At 36.6% G+C, this 18972-nt stretch overlaps 1 protein-coding gene across 2 annotated transcripts in view; it reads right to left on the reverse strand.

The window, feature by feature from the left end:
• The window catches only part of CACNA2D1 (calcium voltage-gated channel auxiliary subunit alpha2delta 1), a 358692-nt gene that overhangs the window by 178936 nt on the left and 160784 nt on the right, over positions 1-18972 (reverse strand). For both annotated transcript variants that reach the window (XM_059847448.1, XM_059847449.1), the window contains exon 4: positions 11555-11614. In XM_059847448.1, coding sequence (XP_059703431.1) covers positions 11555-11614 — 60 coding nt within the window. The remainder of the gene's footprint in view (positions 1-11554; positions 11615-18972) is intronic.

Genomic DNA, 18972 nt, shown 5'->3' on the forward strand with positions numbered 1-18972 from the left:
ACTATTTTCTCTTTCTCATATGAAAACATTCAAAGCTCTTGAAAATATAGTACTATAGAGCTCATGCAGACATAAAAGAATTTGCTGAATTCAGTTGTATTTATCTTAATATTTTTTATCAGTATACAGATGGCACGTGGAGTTGAATGAATTAAGTGTATCCTATTCTTAACATACACATGTTCAATTAGATGGATTTGCACTGCTCTACTCTTACCAGTACCTGTAAAAACTTCAGTGAATTGTTATAATTTCAGTATTATAATTTCAGTAAAATCTACTGATGTTAAAGGAAGCCCTGTCCATGTCACAGTTATTTGTCATAAAAGCATCATTCATAGTTCACAATATTGTCATATAGTGAATATAACTATAGTTCATAATATTGTACACATTTCCACAGAAATTGTGGGATATTTTCCCAACTACTGTTAGTTGAATGTCTGAAGAACTTAGAACACTTATGGATTTTGCCTTCCAATTTTCAAGGTTAATTTATCTGTAACTATAAAGTATCTATTGCTGTAAATAAAACTTATTTTATCTTGAACAATATTTCCTCTTCATGCTTATCCTTGACACAGGATGCTTACTAATGTGTAACCATGGGAATTTTAGGATAGAGCATGCTTTATTCTTCACAGAGAGTATGATGTTTGTGTTTCAAAATAAAACACAGATCAATCCTGAACACACTCTGCTTTCATCCATGGTGTGCTTGCCACAGCTGCCCCCAAGACACCTAAGCAATGTCCAGGCACAGCATGCACAAGGAACCCTTCTCAGCTCAGCTGGCAGGTCTCTAGGAGGTAACACCCTGTCTGCCTTTCTGCATGCCTCCAACATCATCTCAGCAGGTTTTATATGCTCACATACTCCTACATGTCCTGATGTAAATAATGTAGACCCAAAACACTAGAGATCAAGAGAGACTGGAAGTATTTGCAATTAAATCACCCATTTGGTGTGGTCCCTAGAATATGGAAAATAAGTCAACCATCAGCAGAAGAAAGGGCAGCCATCACTTGGGATTAATAAATATATGAATGACATGGATTTGAAAAAAAAAAAAAAAACAACTTCAGTCCTAATCCAGCTTTTGAGGTTTTTTGCTGGTATCTCTCAGCAAAAATGAAAAGAAACCAAACCACCCTGTTTCACAGCAACACAGCTTTAGCATAAATATCTGCAAATACTGGTAAAATAAAACTGAAATGTTTTATCTGAAAGGTAGGGAAGTGCTATGGCAAAACTTCTTCTATGAAAATTTAGGATCCCTTGGTCTAAAGGTCATTTAAACTATGATGCCACAGCAAATGAGAGGAAACTTGCCTATATGGAGAATATTCAGTCTGGTAGAAAACTTTTATTGGAAGTTTTCTTTAAACTTTTATCTAGGAAAAAAACCTCACAGAGAAAGCACAAGAAGTTTTATGAGGTGAAAACACCAGAATTTTGTGCAAGCACAGAAAAATATCAACTGAGCCAACTTACTTTTACTGTACTCCTGTGTAACTCTTAGAAATGCAAAACTGAAGTTACCTTCCTGAGAGGTGGTGATGCCCAAAGGAATAAGACAATCCTACCTGAATTAATAATTCATCAGGGATTATTCATCCATTTTTAAATGTGAGGATCTGGTCTGATCATTTTTATATTTATTCTCACATTTTCAAGAAAGTTACAATTCACAGTTTTTCAGTGCAATAAAATTTGTGACTCACAAATGGGAAAATTAAAACAGAATGATAGTGTGTTCTATAAACTCATCAGTCACAGTCATAGAGCTGGCCCAGACTTCTTCAGACTAGCTAAATCCTAATGTCCCTTCAACAAGACCTAGAGTTTGTGTATTTATTTAAGGAGTTCTTATGTGCTCATTGCAAGAATTTACTGGGAAAAACAAAGCAAATGCTTAACACTACATTTCTGGTCAAAACAGGTAGAATTTTTAAGCATTTCTTTGCATGATGTTAGCACAGGTTAGGATATTGCTAATTTTGAAGAATTTCTCTGCTCTGTGTTATGTACATCTCTTGCTTTGTGGCCAAGTCTACAGAAATATCTGACACTACTTCAATCACACATCAGCATTTGCAGGACATAAAAGAGACATTTTCACCTTTTGTTTGAATTCTGAGGAGAGTAACAGTATACTCAGGAGATGGAAAGCTGAGAATTCCCAAATCCCTCCAGCAAAATGCAGCTCTTAATAATAAGATTGTCTTGCCCTCCCAGATCATTTGAAAGTCTATGTAAAATGAAAGATCTTTAAAGTTTCTACAGCATTGCAACTGCAAAGGAGTGCAGAAATTAAACATTTTCTGTTCACATCTACTGCACAAGACCCCGTTCAAGGAGCAGGGAGTGGAGGGAGTCTACAAACTTGGGAGTGTAGAGGTCTACCAACTTTTAAATATGGGAACTTTCCAACTGCCCTCCTAAGTTCTTTCCTAAAGGCAATGAGCTTAGACAAACTGAATTTTCATCTGGCATCTTACAGGAATCCTGGGAGAAAAGAAGAAGGTAAAATATCAGGCCTGCATGACACCACTGGTTTTGTCATTTGAAAAAAAAAAAAAAAAAAGTAAATGGGAGTTAAGAAACCCACAAATATCTCCACCTCCAAAAGTCCAACCCATTCAGCTCAGACTTTCAGAAAAATTCTATTTTTAGTATGAAATAACACATGTAGAATTCCATATACACATATTCAGAGTATTTGCTCTTTCTAGCAGGAAATATTTCAAAAATATTTGGGTCTAATATCCTTTAAAAAAACCCTTTGCTATTAAGAATAAAATTCCTTCTCTGAAGTAAGAACCAAAAAGCTGTAATATTTTCTGAATTTCTCAACTTTAGAAGTCTGACTCCATATTTGAGTCTTATACCATTGATTAACTTCCTGTACATAATCAATCAGGGTTTTTTTCAGTTTTAAATTAAAAAAAAAAAAAGCAAAAAAAAGCAACAACAAAAAAAATCCCTCTCCCAGCTTGTAAATATACAAAAATTTCCATTTGTAAATATTGACAGGAAAGTTAGGTTGGTTAATATTTTTTTCCAAAACTTTGTCACATTTCCTAAATTCACTGTAAAAAGAGTCAGAATAGCATGTGACAGCCAACTGTCCTAGTTATACTGGCAAGGATTAATCATAGAAAAAAGTATATTATTAGTTTTGAAATAAAAATATTTGACAAAAAAGCTTACAGGCAGACTAAACAGCACCCTCCAAGTCCATCTCTAATTGATTTTACTTATTCACCAAAGGTATTAAAACAGTGCTATGAATTACTTATCCTAGACTGACATGAGAAACTGAATTTGAGGGTGAAAGGTAACATCAAAAAACCAGTTAGCTTCACCTGATTCAATGAACTCTTAGAAAATGTGCACAATAGCAGCCTGCAAAAGCTTTTCTTAGCATATGGTACTTCTCAGTTTTAAACTGAAGAACCTACAGGATGTTAATAAATGAGTACAATAGTATATCTTGCTTTTAATAAGGTGTTTGTTCTGAAAGCACATTAAAGCCTCATTCAAAATGGAAGGTGATAATGCACACATATGGCAGCTTAATAATAGAAATCACACCTTTCTTTCTTTTCTTCTCGCCTAGATCCTTCCCTTCACCTCTTTCAGAAGCTGCACATTTTTTAAATGAGTTGCCTGGTCAATAAGTAAAAAAAAAAAATGTATTAGATGTCTTTAACATATTTGATTTTTAAGATAAAATGGAATGCTTGAAAGCCCTCAACAGTGATTGAAGGTGTTTCTTTGCTGTACTCTAAAAGCTTTTTTGGCAAATTTCCAGCCAGTGAAGCACTTCACTGCACAGATGAGATCCCTGCAATGATTTATATTATAAAGTTACACTCCTTTACTGAAGGTAAGCATAGTAAGAGGTGGTAAATAACCAGTATCTAAAGACCAAAAACTAGATCCTCTGTAGATACACATTTTATATCTTTGCTTATAATCTTAATTCTGATTGTACTGTCTTCCTGATCAACAAAAGATAGCTCTTCTATAGTTACACATTTTATATCCCTGCTTATATATAATCCTAATTCTGATTGTACTGCTACCACTGTCTTCCTCATTAACTCTCTAATGGGTTTAAAATTCATAAAGTGTGAAAAAGAATAAAGAAATCAAGGATTTCAGTATGATTATTCACACTAGCTCTTATTGATGTAATTCTCATTCAGGATTGTATCAGATATATAATGGAACAGAAGCATGGAAGATTTCCTATGGAAGCCCATATTTTAGAGGAAAATCAATGATTTCTACAGCAAAAGACTCATCTGAGAGATTCTAAGAAGTTATAAAACTCCAGGCAAGGTAGCAAGCAACACTACTCTTAAAAAGATTTCTAATGACTCGGATTTTTTTTTTTTTTTAATTTCTTTTAAGATGTTTTTCTTTTATTTAATTAGTACCTGTGAGATATTTGTAAACCAGAGGCACACTGTGACTTTTTGAAATACGAATCCAAACATTAGGGGGCAGGCTGTTGGGGACAGACAGGCAAACAGAGGGATCTGGTTCCCAGGAGGGAATGCCAGACAAATTCTGCACTAAAATGGTGAGGCTTATGCCACATCTCCAAAGAGGCTTCAGCATGGACATGTTCACAATGGATTTCTGCACTTGGATGAAATTCTCCTAACTAATGATGGAGATCCTGGGAAGCTGAAGTCAGTGTGTTCCAAAGGCTGTAACTATTGTGACTCCTTTCTCAATCTGACAAATATTATAGAGAAGTCCAGAAATGTTTGTTCCTGGAATATTCCCAGTGAATTTCCACGACTCAAAAAGGTATAAGTGATTTGATAAACATCAGCTAAACACCAGAACAACCCTTAAACCCACTCAATTTCAGTAAGCAGTATTTATCCTTATTTCCTCTTTACCTTACCCTCTTATTACTCCCAGCGTGCACACACAGAATTCATGCCCTGGGTAGAAAAATGTCCAAGTGCAATCACTGGCAGAAAAATGGTACTTAATTCCTTTCAGTGAGATAGGGCACATTTTATTTAAATTATACACAAATGAAGGCTACAGGTCCCAGAAGAGGTGGCACACAGCCCTTCATAGAATAAAATATTGTCCTTCCTAGAACCTGTCCATTTAAATTGATCATTTGGATGTTTTTTTTTTTTCAAATCACAGAGGCTTTAGAAACGTGAGGTGTTATCCAAAATGAATCAAAATTTAAGGAAGATTTATTTCACTGAGTTTTGGATCAAAGCACTGTGGAATGATACAGACAGCTTTGACACTTTGCCTCTGTTCAGTGTTATTATAACTTTCACAGAATTATAAAGTATCCATGACTTACTAGGGAAGGATCCCACACCTACTTTGCACCTGTGAGGACTGGTTCCCTGTACTGCAGGCCTGGTGCCAAATCTCAGCTGCATCATTTCTCACAGATGCTCTTTGCACAAAAGAGAATTATCAGAGGTACAAACCATGAGACAACTGTATCATATCTCTGAAGAGATGACAGAAAAAGGATTTTAGTTTGCTTTCTTCACAGAGTTTTCCTTCTTTCAAGAGGCACAATATGTTCAGTAAACTGCTTCTTTATAATGAAACCATGCCAAAGCTGAAAGTTTCATGGTTGGTTTGTTTGTTTTCCAGCTGAGGCTGTTAAGATACAGTGTTTTAGCATTGTTGTAACATCCAAAATAAACTACAGACAGTTCTGAAAATCTTCAAACTGCAAGATACAACAGAGATACCTACCACTGCTCTGCTCTTCAAGTCAGCACTTGGATCAACTCTGGTGATAGGAAACCTGTTTTATCTTAGTTATCCTTTTCATCTTTTATTTCTTTTTTGAGCAACCTTTCACTACAGTTTTATGCAGCGAAAATTTCTACCAGAAAATATAAACAAACAAACCATAATTCTAAAGTAATATTCCCATGACCTTTTGTCATTATTTTTAAGCCCAGCTGGTACATGAACACCAGCCTACATATTATCATTGGAGAAAATGCTGTCTCAAAATTACCAAGAGGTAGAAAAACATCATTTACACAGAAGAAAATAAAATTACACTATTGGTTAAAAAATAAAGCATATTGAAAGAATTTTTCATGTGGCATTTTTATATGATAATTAAGTCTTAAAAGTTTGAGTTTCAGTCTCCATATAAATAAGTGGATGTTAATAGGCCATGCATACAGACTCCCCTTTTAAAATACCAATGAGATATCCCTTATGTTTTTACATGTGTAAGTACAATTAATACAGCAACCCAACTGGAAACAAAATTGCTTTAGTTAACCAACCATTGCAAGGCAATCAAGTGTGGTATCAAATGTAATTGTAGAAGATTCATTTGGGGAATAACAGCAATTACTTCATACAGAATTCTCCCTTTCATTCTTTCAGCTTGCATATATTTTTTTCATGAGTCTCTATCCCAGAAAAATAATTGGACGATCACAACTGTCAAAAGCATCCCCCTTTTCAATCTGTAGTGTACAAGAAATTTCAAACTGACAAGGCTGTTTCATTTGGATTTATTGGTTTGGACCTCTGAGTTGTAACTGCTTTAATCTAAAATATTCAAGCAGGCTTAATTCCTCCAGCTGTACAGGCAGCTGGGGAATTGGGCAGTCCCAATAGAGTAGGAAACAGAGAATGGGATTTCTTCATTTGCCTGAAGCTAAGCACTTTTGATTTTCCTTCATAAACTTCACAAATATTCTCTTGGGACCTAGTTTTCTAACAAGTAACTATTATTTTTGGGCCATACAAGTAAACTGTAGTTCAACTATTTTAACCAACCTTGTGCTTCATCAGGAAATTACATATCACAATCCAATATTTCTTTTGTTTCCCTTTTTAACTTAGAAGATATTTGATATTCTTAATCACTCTTCCTAATTCATAACTTTGAAACACTTTGTACCTCTACTAAATTAATTAGTCATTTCCAAAAGTATTTTGCTGTTTAAATATCAGTGAAAAATACTGATATCCACAATTATGTTTTTTCTTGTCACTTAACTAAAAGTAATGGTAAATATGTAAGATGCATGCTCTTAACTCATTTTAGATTTCCAAAATGTCCAGCTCCCAGCTGGATAACAGAGTTACACAGTGGATGAGCAATGGGCTCATCCAGGCACAAAGGTGACAGTGAGTGGGGGGACATCAGGCTGGGGCCCTGCCACTGCTGGGGTCCCACTGGGCTCCATCCTCAGCCTGGCTCTCCTCAACACCTTCATTAATGGCTTGGATGCAGTGCCTAAAGAAATACTAAGTTAGTTTCTGATGACACCAAACTGGGAAGGAACTGTCTGCCCCCTCAAAGGCAGAGAGGTCCTGCAGAGACACCCCGATACCCTGGAGTGATGGGCAACCACCAACCTCTCCAAGTGTAACAAGGGCAAGTGCCAGATTCTGCACCTGGGATGGGGCAGCCCTGGATGTGTTATAGACTGGGGAAGGACAGCTGGAGAGCAGCTGTAAAAAGGGACCTGGGGGTCCTGGCTGATGGCAAGTTGAACATGAGCCAGCAGTGCCCTGGCAGCCAGGAAGGCCAACCCTGTCCTGGGGGCATCGGGCACAGCATCAGCAGCCAGGCACTGGGGCTGCCTCACCTCGAGTTCTGGGGGCAGTTTTGGGCACCACAATATTAAAAAGACATTGAGATATTAGAGAATGTCCAAAGAAAAGCCAGGGGAGTCCTTAGGAGGAGCATTTGAGGCCACAGGTTTTGTTCAGTCTGGAGAAAAGGAGACTGAAGGGACACCTCAGTGTGGTCTTCAACAACCTCATGAAGGTTGTTGAAGGCACTGATCTCTTCACTCTTGTGACCATGACAGGACCCAAGGAAACAGCCTGAAGCTGAGTTGGGGGAGGTTTAGGTTGGATATTAGGAATGGGTTTTCCCCCAGAGCTCCCCCATAGTTGGGGACTGGAACAGGCTCCCCAGGGCAGTGATCACATCACCAAGCCTGACAGAGTTCAAGAAGTGTTTGGACAACTCTCAGGCACTGGCTGTGATTCTTGGGGTGTCCTGTGCAGAGCCAGGAGCTGGACTTGAAGATCCTAATGGGTCCCTTCCAACTCATCATAGTCTATGATCCTATGAAACTGAAAGAAGGTAGGTTTAGATTAGGCACTAAGAAGAAATTCTTTCCTGTGAAGGGGGTGAGGTACTGCCACAGATTTCACAGAGAAGTTCCCTGGAAGTGTACAAAGCCAGGTTGGATGAGGCTCTGAGTAATCTGGTCTAGTGGAAGGTGTCCCTACCTATGGCAACAGGGTCAGAACAAGATGTCCTTTAAGGTCCCTTCCAATCCAAACCATGCTGTGATTCTGTGATTTATAAAAGACTCCAAATTTAAGGTTTTTGGTTTGTTTTTAATTGTTTGGTCAGCTTGAAGTAGTTGGAATTTAATACACTATTGTACCTAAAATATTAGAAGAAATTATACTCTTATTCAATTAGAAATAGTACAAAAAAAGGAATTTTAGTAGATGTGGATCTGTATGTCTGTAAATAGTTTAGTGTCCTAACTATTTCTCTAAAGGACAAACAAATTTTTTACTTTAGACAATTTGGACAGTCTTTACACTGGATTATTAGGTGAAATTAAAAAAAAAAAAGTCCATGGAAGTAAATCTGTTTTTTTCCCTGTAGTAGCTTATTTCAAAAGACCATATCTAAGATGCTGAATTTTTATTATAAGGTGACATCAATCTGAAAATTAAATCATTAAAGCCTGCACGTTTCTTTTGCTGTGAACTGTGCAAAACCCACTCATATTTAGAGTAAGGTGTTAGAACAGACACCCTGGTGGTCTTTTGATTGACACATCCCCTGTAGCTCTGTACAGACCTCGGTCTCACAGTCAGCCTTCTTTGCCCTTTCTTTTTTGCATATGTTCCACTCAAGTCAGCCCATATACACTTCCCCAGGAGGAATGCTTGTGATATTTTCTCCTGAAAACTCCATAGGCTATTATTTGGCTGCAATCTGACTGTCAAGGACATTGCTGATCACAAGCTCATTAGAAGCAGAAATAGCTTGTCCCATGAGTTTCATTCTACAGTGACTCATGTGCAATGCTGCTGGAAGGGCTTTCATCACCCAAACCTAAATCCTGGATGAGAAATGAACCTCATGCAGCACAATACAGACCATTCATAATGCTATCAGAAGAACTTTAAGAACCTTTAACTGCAAAAAGTTTTACAGTCTATCTTCTATTTTCCATCACAGCCATTAGGAGAATTAGTCTTCCAGTGAAAATTAAGTTTATCATAAAGATCTGTGTGCAAACTAATTTGAGCAGGCATTTTCTAAAAAGTAGGCCAGAAGAGAAGAAAGATTACTTCTGGCAAAAATGGAACAAATTAAATTATAAGAGGCTTGATACATTTATTTGAAATTTAATTGCATAACCTAACGTCAAGGTTATGATACGGTGCACACTGTTCTGATCCAAATTCAAAACAGTAAAGTACAATATCAGCTTGCAGTTACTTTATTATAAATCAAACTGCTTTTTTTTTCAATACTGACCATAGCCTTTGCTTGAACTACAACATCAATATAAAATCACATTTCCAAATTACTTTGAGATGTCTCCTTGGCAATGAACTCAGATAAAACCTGAAGCCTCTTTGGTATGACTGACTTGTACTGTGAAAAAAAGGATAAAAAGAAAAACAAAAGCTGAGGCGGTGTTGACATGATGCCAGAATACAGCACAGAAGCAACGTTATTAGAATGAGATCCTGACTGTATTCACACAGCTCTGCACTGAGTCCATCAAGCCTGCAGGTTTTGTTTTCCAGTCACAAGAGAGACAGATTAGCAGAAAAGGTCGCTGCAGCATTCTTGTTACAGCATCTCCATGGAATATGCATTGTGTGTTTTACTGCGTGTTGGAAGCTGTGCCTGTGCACAGAGCACAGTTAAAAGCATTCAGGCTGTGTCCAGACTCTCTGTACTCCTGAAGTCAGTCACTCCTAGCAGAATTACATGGCCTGACCTTATGAGCTTTTTTGTCTGTTTTCAGATCATCAAGTGCTTGAGTAACCCTGGATCAGAATGAACATTTCTGCTGGTTTTGACTGGGTTAGAACTAATTTTCTTTATAATAGCTAGCATGGGCTGTATTTTGGATTTGTTCTGGAAAAAGTGTTGATAATTCTGGTGTGGTTTTTTTTATTATTGCTGAGAAGTGGTTTTGTGCAGCTGAGGCCTTTTCTGTTTTGCACACTGCCCCACCAGTGAGAAGGTAGGGGGTGCACAGCTGACCCCAGCTGATCCAAGGGATATCCCGTGCCATACAGCACCATGCTCAGTGTATAACCCTGGAGGAAGAATAAGGAAAGGGGTGGACTGTTGGAGTGATGGTGTTTGACTGCACAAGTCATCACTAAGGGCAAAGGAGCCCCATTTTCCTGGGGATGGATGAACACCTGCCTGCCCATGGGAAGAGGTGAAGGAATTCCTTGTTTTGCTTTGCTACTGCATGCAACTTTTGCTTTACTCATGAAACTGTCTTTGTATAAACCCATGGGTTTTCTCATTTTTACTCTTGCAATTGTCTCCCCCATCCTGACTGGGAGTGAGCAGGTGCCTGTGCAGGGCTTACTTGTCAGCTGGGGTTAAACCACAACAACATTCTTAGAAAACCACTGTGCATTTCACTGTGTGCTAAGTGATCCTCATGGATGCGCAAACACAGTCCAGGTTTGCAGCAGCGTCATATAAAATACCATCTGAAGGAACATGGAATAAAGGCATAATAAATAATTCTGACACTTAGCTGGGAACTATAGCCTAAAACTAAGAGGCTTCTAATCATGCAGTATGATGCACAATATTAATTTAGCCAAACTGGTAATAAAATCATCAAGGCTGTACATTTTAAAATCATGTCACTTATTTTTCACTTAAGCCCAAAATGAATAAAGAAGATAATTTTATCTTTGACCAGGTTGGGGCCTCTTTCAGCAGTACTAGAATGTTGAAAGAAGAGATGCAGTTATTTAAATATGGAAAGGAATTCTGTTAAAAAGTATATGACTCCCAAGGCATGCAGACAACCAAATCCGTCTGCATTGAGCTTTTCTTGCTTGTTTTTGTTGTTGTTTTTGTTTTTGTTTTCTCTTTACACAAGAAAAAGACAACTTGTAAAAATCTTTTCTATGATTCTCTTTCAGTGTTTGGAATAAGCACACTTTTAACTGGTAGCAACCATCACTCAAATGTCTTCTCTGTAATCATTCCTTGTCTGTCAAAACAAACAGATGTCTTGTGTACAACTCAAAGCTGTATCCCTGGTCTGTGAAGCTCCCTAGGAGATTCTGAAGGGAAAAGTTCATTTTATTCTCTAGGCACCCTGACTGAGACTCTGTTTACTGAATTAAATAGACTGTCTATTCATAGTCAGTAACCCCTTCTATAGGAGATACATAAACAACATATTTGTAAGACTATAGTTAACATTTCAAAGAGGACAAATCCAAGAAGGTTAAAAGGAGAAAAAATGAAGCTTACCCCAAACTCATCCCTCCACTGATGTGATGCTTGGTACTTCTCTGCTTCTTTAGCAAGGCGCTGAAGAACAAAGAGAGAGAACATAAATTTTAGTCTTTGCTGATTCTCTACATTAAAAAAATCTTTTTCTGTTACTTTTTTCCTAGGCATATTTTCTCTCTAAATATTTTATATCTATGCTTTTTTCATTTGCTTGAAAATTCTATGCATTTAAGTCAAGGTGAACCATCTCATCTAAAAAATGCTATTTTCTGTATTATTTTATATTTAAGTACCGTAATGCATTAGAAAATTTAATCTTCACTCCAATATAATTTAAGAAGTTCTAGTTAAGTTCAAAATCCATCAATATCTTGCTGAAAATACTCTCTCTTTACACACACTACCTTGTCTTATGTGCATTAATTTAATCTACTATCTAATGACAAGTACATATTAAAATATTAAAACACCATGTTATGGACATTTATTTCTCTGTTATATCATTTAGTTTCAATTACAGAAATTCCTGACAGCCCTGTGATTATTAGGGACACATAAAAAGTCAGTAATTTGGGACTAGCTGGAGTCTGATCTCATGGATTGAATTAGCAGCTGGAGAGTAACAAGCACGTTCCTAGAGGGCATTCACCCTTATTTATTTACTTTGAATAAATCCACTCTTTTCACTTAGCCCCACAGGAAGCAAAGCACAGTGTACAGGAATTTGCTCTTTCAAATCAATCTCTTGTACACATACATCCATTAGATTGGATGATGTGTTCCTCCTCATAAGTCTAAAAAAACCTGTTTTGACACAATTCTTAGGACTTCACTACAATTCTGTATCTAGAATTTGCCAAGGTAATGCATGTACTCCAGCAAAGCTGCATAACAATTCCCCATCCCACAGATCCACCCATCCCTAAAGCAAACCAGCTCACTCTGAAGAAGCAGCTACCTGATGTGAATGTAGTTCATGTGGACTCAGCCATGTCCTAATTGTTGAGTGACTTACTTCTAGAACTCAATTATTTTACAGCCCAATAAAAAATTCAGCAACTGTTTTTAGGGAGTCATGGTCCCTTTCTAGGAGACACATCCTGACTATGTCCACCAGATAAGAGGAGATGAAAATACTAACTGTGTAACAATAAGTCTGATGACCCTTTTAATATTCAGACCTATCCCTACACAAAATGAACTGGTGTCTAAGTCACACTGTCAGCTGAGTCACCTTGTCAGCTCTTGCTAACAGCAAAAGGAATATGACCAGAAAGTCCAAGAAAGCTGGAGGTCCAGACATGGTTCTGTCAGAACCTCACCTCAGACCTTGCAACTGCCTGTGCTACCTTATCCCCTGAGGGCAACCCCTCTCCCTGCTCTAACAGCTACCAGGATGACTGACAAGTTTCAAAAATCAGAACTTAGGGTCTTTTCCTTTTTTTTAGGTTTAAAATAATTCTCTAAAATCAGAAAAAAAGTCAACTAATTTATGTCCTCTACTGCCAAAAAATGTGCCCCCACTCAACTGTTTTACTGTCAATTCAAATTACTCTTAGCTAACAGAAAGATACCAGCACTTCACAGGCACTGCTCACTGGAGGTACATTCACAGTAACCACGTACCACACTAACCAAAGAAAAACTATGGTATCATTTCATAGATTATATTGGAAAAAAGCACAGTCTAACTCTCTCTTGACTGCACTGGACAAACATCTACAGCATTTCATTTTTTGATAATACACTAGAACAACTTTGTCCATCTAATTTATTTGTTTAATCTAGCCCGTTCTGTATCTAAATTTGTATATCCTTTGATAAATTCAAGATGATTAGGTCATATTTCACCAGATTGTAGCAAAGCAAGATATAACACTTACTACATGTGTAAATAGCTGCAGTTAACACTGCCCTCAGATTTCCTTCACACTCTGCTCCATTGCCTTAAGGTACTCTGAGAACCACAAAAGACAGCAGAACCCAAATGCACAAAATGATAGATGGATTATGGAGAGAAATATATACTCATCATTAACACTACAAAGAATTTTCCATGGAAAGAACTGAAGCCATGCTTGAAGTTCCTCAGTTCAAATGGTAGATTTCTTAGCTAATCTGCACTACAAAGTGAAAATGCTTAAAGCAAATAAAAAAAAGATGTTGGTTTGGGTTGCTTTCTCTTGTCTCAAATGAAGAAAAAAAAAATAATATCCCTCAGATTCTTATTTATCCAGTCAGGTTTCAGTTAGAGTCCATCCTAACTGCCCAAGCAACCTTCTAAAAAAACCCTACATGCAATATCTACAATGTTTTACACCTTAAAATAGCCTTCAAAATGAGAGGCTGGCATTTGGGGCATGTGAAGAGAGCTTTGTTAATGGTAATCAAGCTCATATGAAAGTGCAAGCAAACTGTTGAAGAAATAGTAATAACCAATGAGAAAACAGTTGTTCCTTGCCCCCTAGAACCCCAAACCTGACACCATAATGGAAGTACACATGACAATAAGACAGAACCATGCATACAGGTTCCAGCAACTGGTTAAGATACCTTTTTGATTTCTTCATCACTGCTTACCTAAAGAATTTTTTGCTCTACTGTCCAAAACCCAGTACTTTTTTTTTTTTTTTTTTCCAGTTATTTGATCAATTTTAAAACTTTTATCTGCAATGTATCCAATGCTTTAGCTGGAATGTATATTTAGGATGTACCTCACATTACCCTGGGTCAACACTCCTCGGCCGAAAATAGCCAGGCAGTTAAGCAAACTCAAGTTACTTGTGCCTTTTATAGTGACACAAGGAGACTAATTTTTCATCTCAAAGAAATCATGCCTGCTTCCTTTGGAGGTATGCAAATGTCAGGTCTAGCCTTCCCTGTTTTGGTGGAAGAGTCTCTGGGGAATTCTGACAGAGAAGCTGCACAACAGCCGGCTGACACCTGGAGCTTCCCATTTTCCCTCTCATTACCATGAGGGTTTAATAAGGCAACAGCTTCTTTAACACCATGACCCACAGCAGCTCCCTACAGGTTTCTCCAGCAAATACTAAAATCCTGAGATATGAATTTTTATGTGTAAGAAAATAAAAAGAAATTATTTTAAACAATATTCTTGTATATTAGCTTATAATAATTTCTTCCTCCATGCCCTCTGTATTGCTTGCTGTGTTGATGAAAGCTGTGACATGTTTTCATGCCTTGAATGAAGCTCTATTTAACAGCATACTTTAGACACAGAGTAGGAAAAGCAGAACAAAACTAAAAATGGAAATAAGAAAACTAACATGCAACAGAAGTGTTCTGGCTTACTTCATTATATTCAACGAACCCTACTTCGTGCAGTCTGCTGGAGAACACAGATTTACTCTGAATTAGTAAATAATTGAGAAACCATGACCGGGGAGAGAGGGCTGCAAAGGCTAACAGAATGCTGTAGCATCTATCCATGTCCTTTGCAGGATGCCTGACAGCTGTGTGATGGTGCTTTTAAAGTAAGGGATCAGAGGAGCAGATGCCAGATTTAGCCATGGTGATTGACACAGTAGCTGATGTCAAATTTAAGGTGCTTGGAAAAGCTTTGATTAAACATGCAATCTGTTTAATAAATTTCCCAGGATCTAGATTAAACAATTACTTCTATATATTTTTTTAAAATTATTTATGAGATCAGCTCTCTCTCTCTCCCTTTTTTTTTTATTTTTTTTTTTCAGGGTGCAGTGTACATTTATTTTAAGTAATTTCCAGAATACTTAGCTAATCAATAGAAAAAAATTACCCATTAGAAATCAGTCACTGCTCACAAATATGTATTTTTAATCAAACTTTGAAAGGAGTCAAGAGGTACACTCCACTAGATTTCCTTATATATTTCAAAGAGAAAGGTTATCTTCAAAGGAAAACAGCAATTGAAAAGCTAGGTAAGGTGCAAGTGTTAATTCACTCCACCAGACTATGAACCTTTCTTTAACTTTTGAAGGGATTATAAAAGATTATACACACACAAACACACAAACAAATAATAGAAAAGGAAAACAACTAAGAAAGATCCAAACCCCAGCTGCTTGTCAATCTCAAAACCCTCTATTTTCAAAGGTCTTGTCCCCAGTTTCCAAGTTCATGTTACTGTCTCTGAAAGGCAGCCTTTGATGCAGCACAGACAGCAAGAATCTTTATCTGATCTGTAAAGATCAACTCCCTAGAAGGCCTATTCATCTTCCAGCTTTCATTTTTCTTACATATATGTCATATTTTTATCGCCTCCTTGCCAGCACAAGATTCTGTCAGCAAATGGCCCAATTAAATTTGTATTCAGTACAATGAAATAATTTTCTTTTGTGCTTCCCATTCTCCTTTAGGTGTTTTATTTGAATATAATATTCAACCAGTTCTTGATATATTAAGTTATTATAAAATGTGTAATCTTAAGAGTTAATAGATATCAGTAGCTTCACAAACTTTTTAAAGCACAAAATCCAAGGGGTTTTTAGGTTATTTTAAGAAAATAAGTACCGTGGAAAAAGATGTCAATATCAAGCTTATAAAGGACAATACAGAATACAGAATGACCTTCAAGTCCTGATTGTAAGAAATTATCCAAGTACTCAAACCTGTTCTCGCATGAACAGCACAAAAGCCACGAAAGCTATGTGTAAAAGTGATTTTATACATAGTTTTCATATATGTGTCTGAAACACAAATATTTTTCTTCCATAGTTGATTATGAATTGGATATGAATTACAAGATGAGGAAGAGATTGTGTAAGACTCATATATTTAAGTCTGAAGTGTCAATGCAAGACTGATACTGTTATTTCACTACAGGTTTAATACAGACTGACAAATTTTAAAGGATTACATTCTCAGCTCAGTAAGCTGTTACATTCTATGTTAAAACAAATTAGAACTATTCTCTTCCACCTTGATTCTATTTTCTTTACATGCATAGCATATGTTACATTTTCACAGAAATACTTGGTAATGAATTATCCAAATACCCATGAGTTACCCTCATCAATAATTGTACCCAATTGTATAAAAAAAACACCCAGGTTGTCACACAGAGAGTTTGAGCTCAACAAACAACTGTAAACTGGAAGGTCAGTAACCCAAAAGTGAGCATAGATGTGCTAAAGATACCAAGACCATAACCCTCATATAAATACATCTGGATTTATTTTCTTTTCTCTTATTTCCATACTTCCAGTGGGGCACAGGAGGAGTCAGGAAGGGCTGACTACCCTTTTACAGGTTATTTATAAAGATATTTCCTATATGATCTTTCTAACAAGTAGGCACTGATAATAATTATCACCACAAAAGCTGATCTAGATTTGATGAAGCTGAGGCATGTCAGTTTGGATAAGACAGTCCCAGCCATAAAACAGTGTCTTAGATTGAACCAAAGACATGCCCAGTTTTGCTAATTTAAATTGTAGCAAGTTTTAAAGTTTCCTCTCTCAAGTAAATTTGTTTGCTTTTAAAAATATTGTGATCACTAACACTGAAGCACAAAAGTTTCCATGATAATTTATATTTCCCTATGTCAAATAAGGACTTTTTTCCCAAAGCTTCACTGTTTTCTATTATAAAAAGGCCATAATCTTCAGGAGAAGAGTAATGAGAACTTTAAACATATTTTTAAGAAATTTTTGTTTTCTTTAATAGAGTGACCAAATAGAGGTTGGTTTTTTTTTTTTTTTTTCTTTTTTTCTTTTTTTTTCTGACTTGCATCTTGGTTATATTTTAGGTATTTGCACTGCAATGTCACAGCTTCTCTTTACTCTGACATCTGCTGTGCCACATGATGGTAGTGTGATCTGTGCTCTGTTAATGAGGATATCTGAAGCATGTGAGGTCACAGACTGACTGTGTTTATAGCTGGTCTCCTGTATTCCATACAGAATGTGCATGATGTACTCCTCAGCTACTCTCTGGGGACAGTTTTTGTCATCTAAGGCAGCAGTTGAGTCATATCCATATGGAAAAAGGGTATACCAGGGGTCTGCTGACATTGTAATACCTACTAAAAGCAGTCTTCATATAAAATTACTGGCCTAAATATACATATAATTTAAGACAATTGGGAATTAGCACAATTTTTGAAAAGCTAATGTTATTACGCTCCGGACAACAGTTCAAAGAAAAACCTCAATCCTTGTTTTCCACTCTACAAACAATTAACAGCAACCTAAAATGCTACACTTATTTTTTTCTAATTCAGCAGCAGATTACAAAACTAAACTTTAATTAAAAAGCAAGCAGAAAATTATTTTCCACAGTTTATCAGCTTTTCTAATGCATTTCAAGACATTTCTGCTTTGTTCATATGAAAAATAACTCTATTTCAGACCTTCTTAATCAGTTTCTCTAACAGAAAGACCTCATATCCAAAGAAAGGCTGTCATGCTGGTTACAGAGCAACAATGGAAAAGAAATATTATCACCTTCTACATATTTAGAAGACAGAGCTTTAAAGGTTGTCAGTATCTGTTAATTGCTATAATGAAAACCATTCTTTGTCATTCAAGACAACCTTAATTCCTCATTTACTTCAATGAAAGAAGGGCAAATAAGGCTGATTCTCTACAGAGAACTTTTACCCTTCTGATGGTCTTCTAGTCCCAAAGCAAATCAAGCCACTGGTCGAAATAAGATCAGAAATCAATGGGAAATAAAATCTGAACTAGAGTACTTGAGATTACAATACTGCAGGTAAAGCTAACACCTTCTGACATCACTAATCACATTTATTTCAACAGGAAAAACTGAAATTGGGATGCCCTAAATAAATGCATCCCACACGTGCTTTTGATGCCTGAAGTGTCACGTGCAATCACCTGTCACTGAAAAAAGTGTCATATATGGAAAGTAAGAAGGATAAACCCCAAAGAATATTTGTCACAGTGACACTCCTCCATTACATAAAAGCAGCCCTTCCCTAAAACATGAGCTAGAAGTACCTCTTCTCTTGTATAAGTTCCTAGCAAATTGAAAAAAGAGAAGGAAAAAGTGGCATAGTGGCAGTACTTCAAGGCCTGAAAGAGAGATGAAGAGTCTTTCAAATATAATATATTAGGATCTTCAGTTAAGTTTTAAAAATAATCTAAAATGCTTCAGAAGTACTCAAATGTACAGATATTGTCACTTTTTGTTTCCATCCTGAAAACAAATCACAGAAGAGCTGGAGCTCTATACACTACTGAAAGTCATCTCTGGAGAATAAATAGCTAAATAATAAATAAATAAATTAAATAAATAAATAGGCTAAACCCCATGCATTTAAACTTCTGGAAAATTGTTGGTGCTTGATATGCACTGAGGTGAGTGCACAGCCTGCAGAAGTTGCAGGGGGATGATGTCAAGTATTAGTTTGTAGCTGTCTGAAAACTTCCTGGTGTCACCTCAGCTTTGTATGTAATGTCCACAATCCTTAC

This window comes from Haemorhous mexicanus, chromosome 5 (genome assembly GCF_027477595.1).
Source record: "Haemorhous mexicanus isolate bHaeMex1 chromosome 5, bHaeMex1.pri, whole genome shotgun sequence".
NCBI lineage: Eukaryota > Metazoa > Chordata > Aves > Passeriformes > Fringillidae > Haemorhous > Haemorhous mexicanus.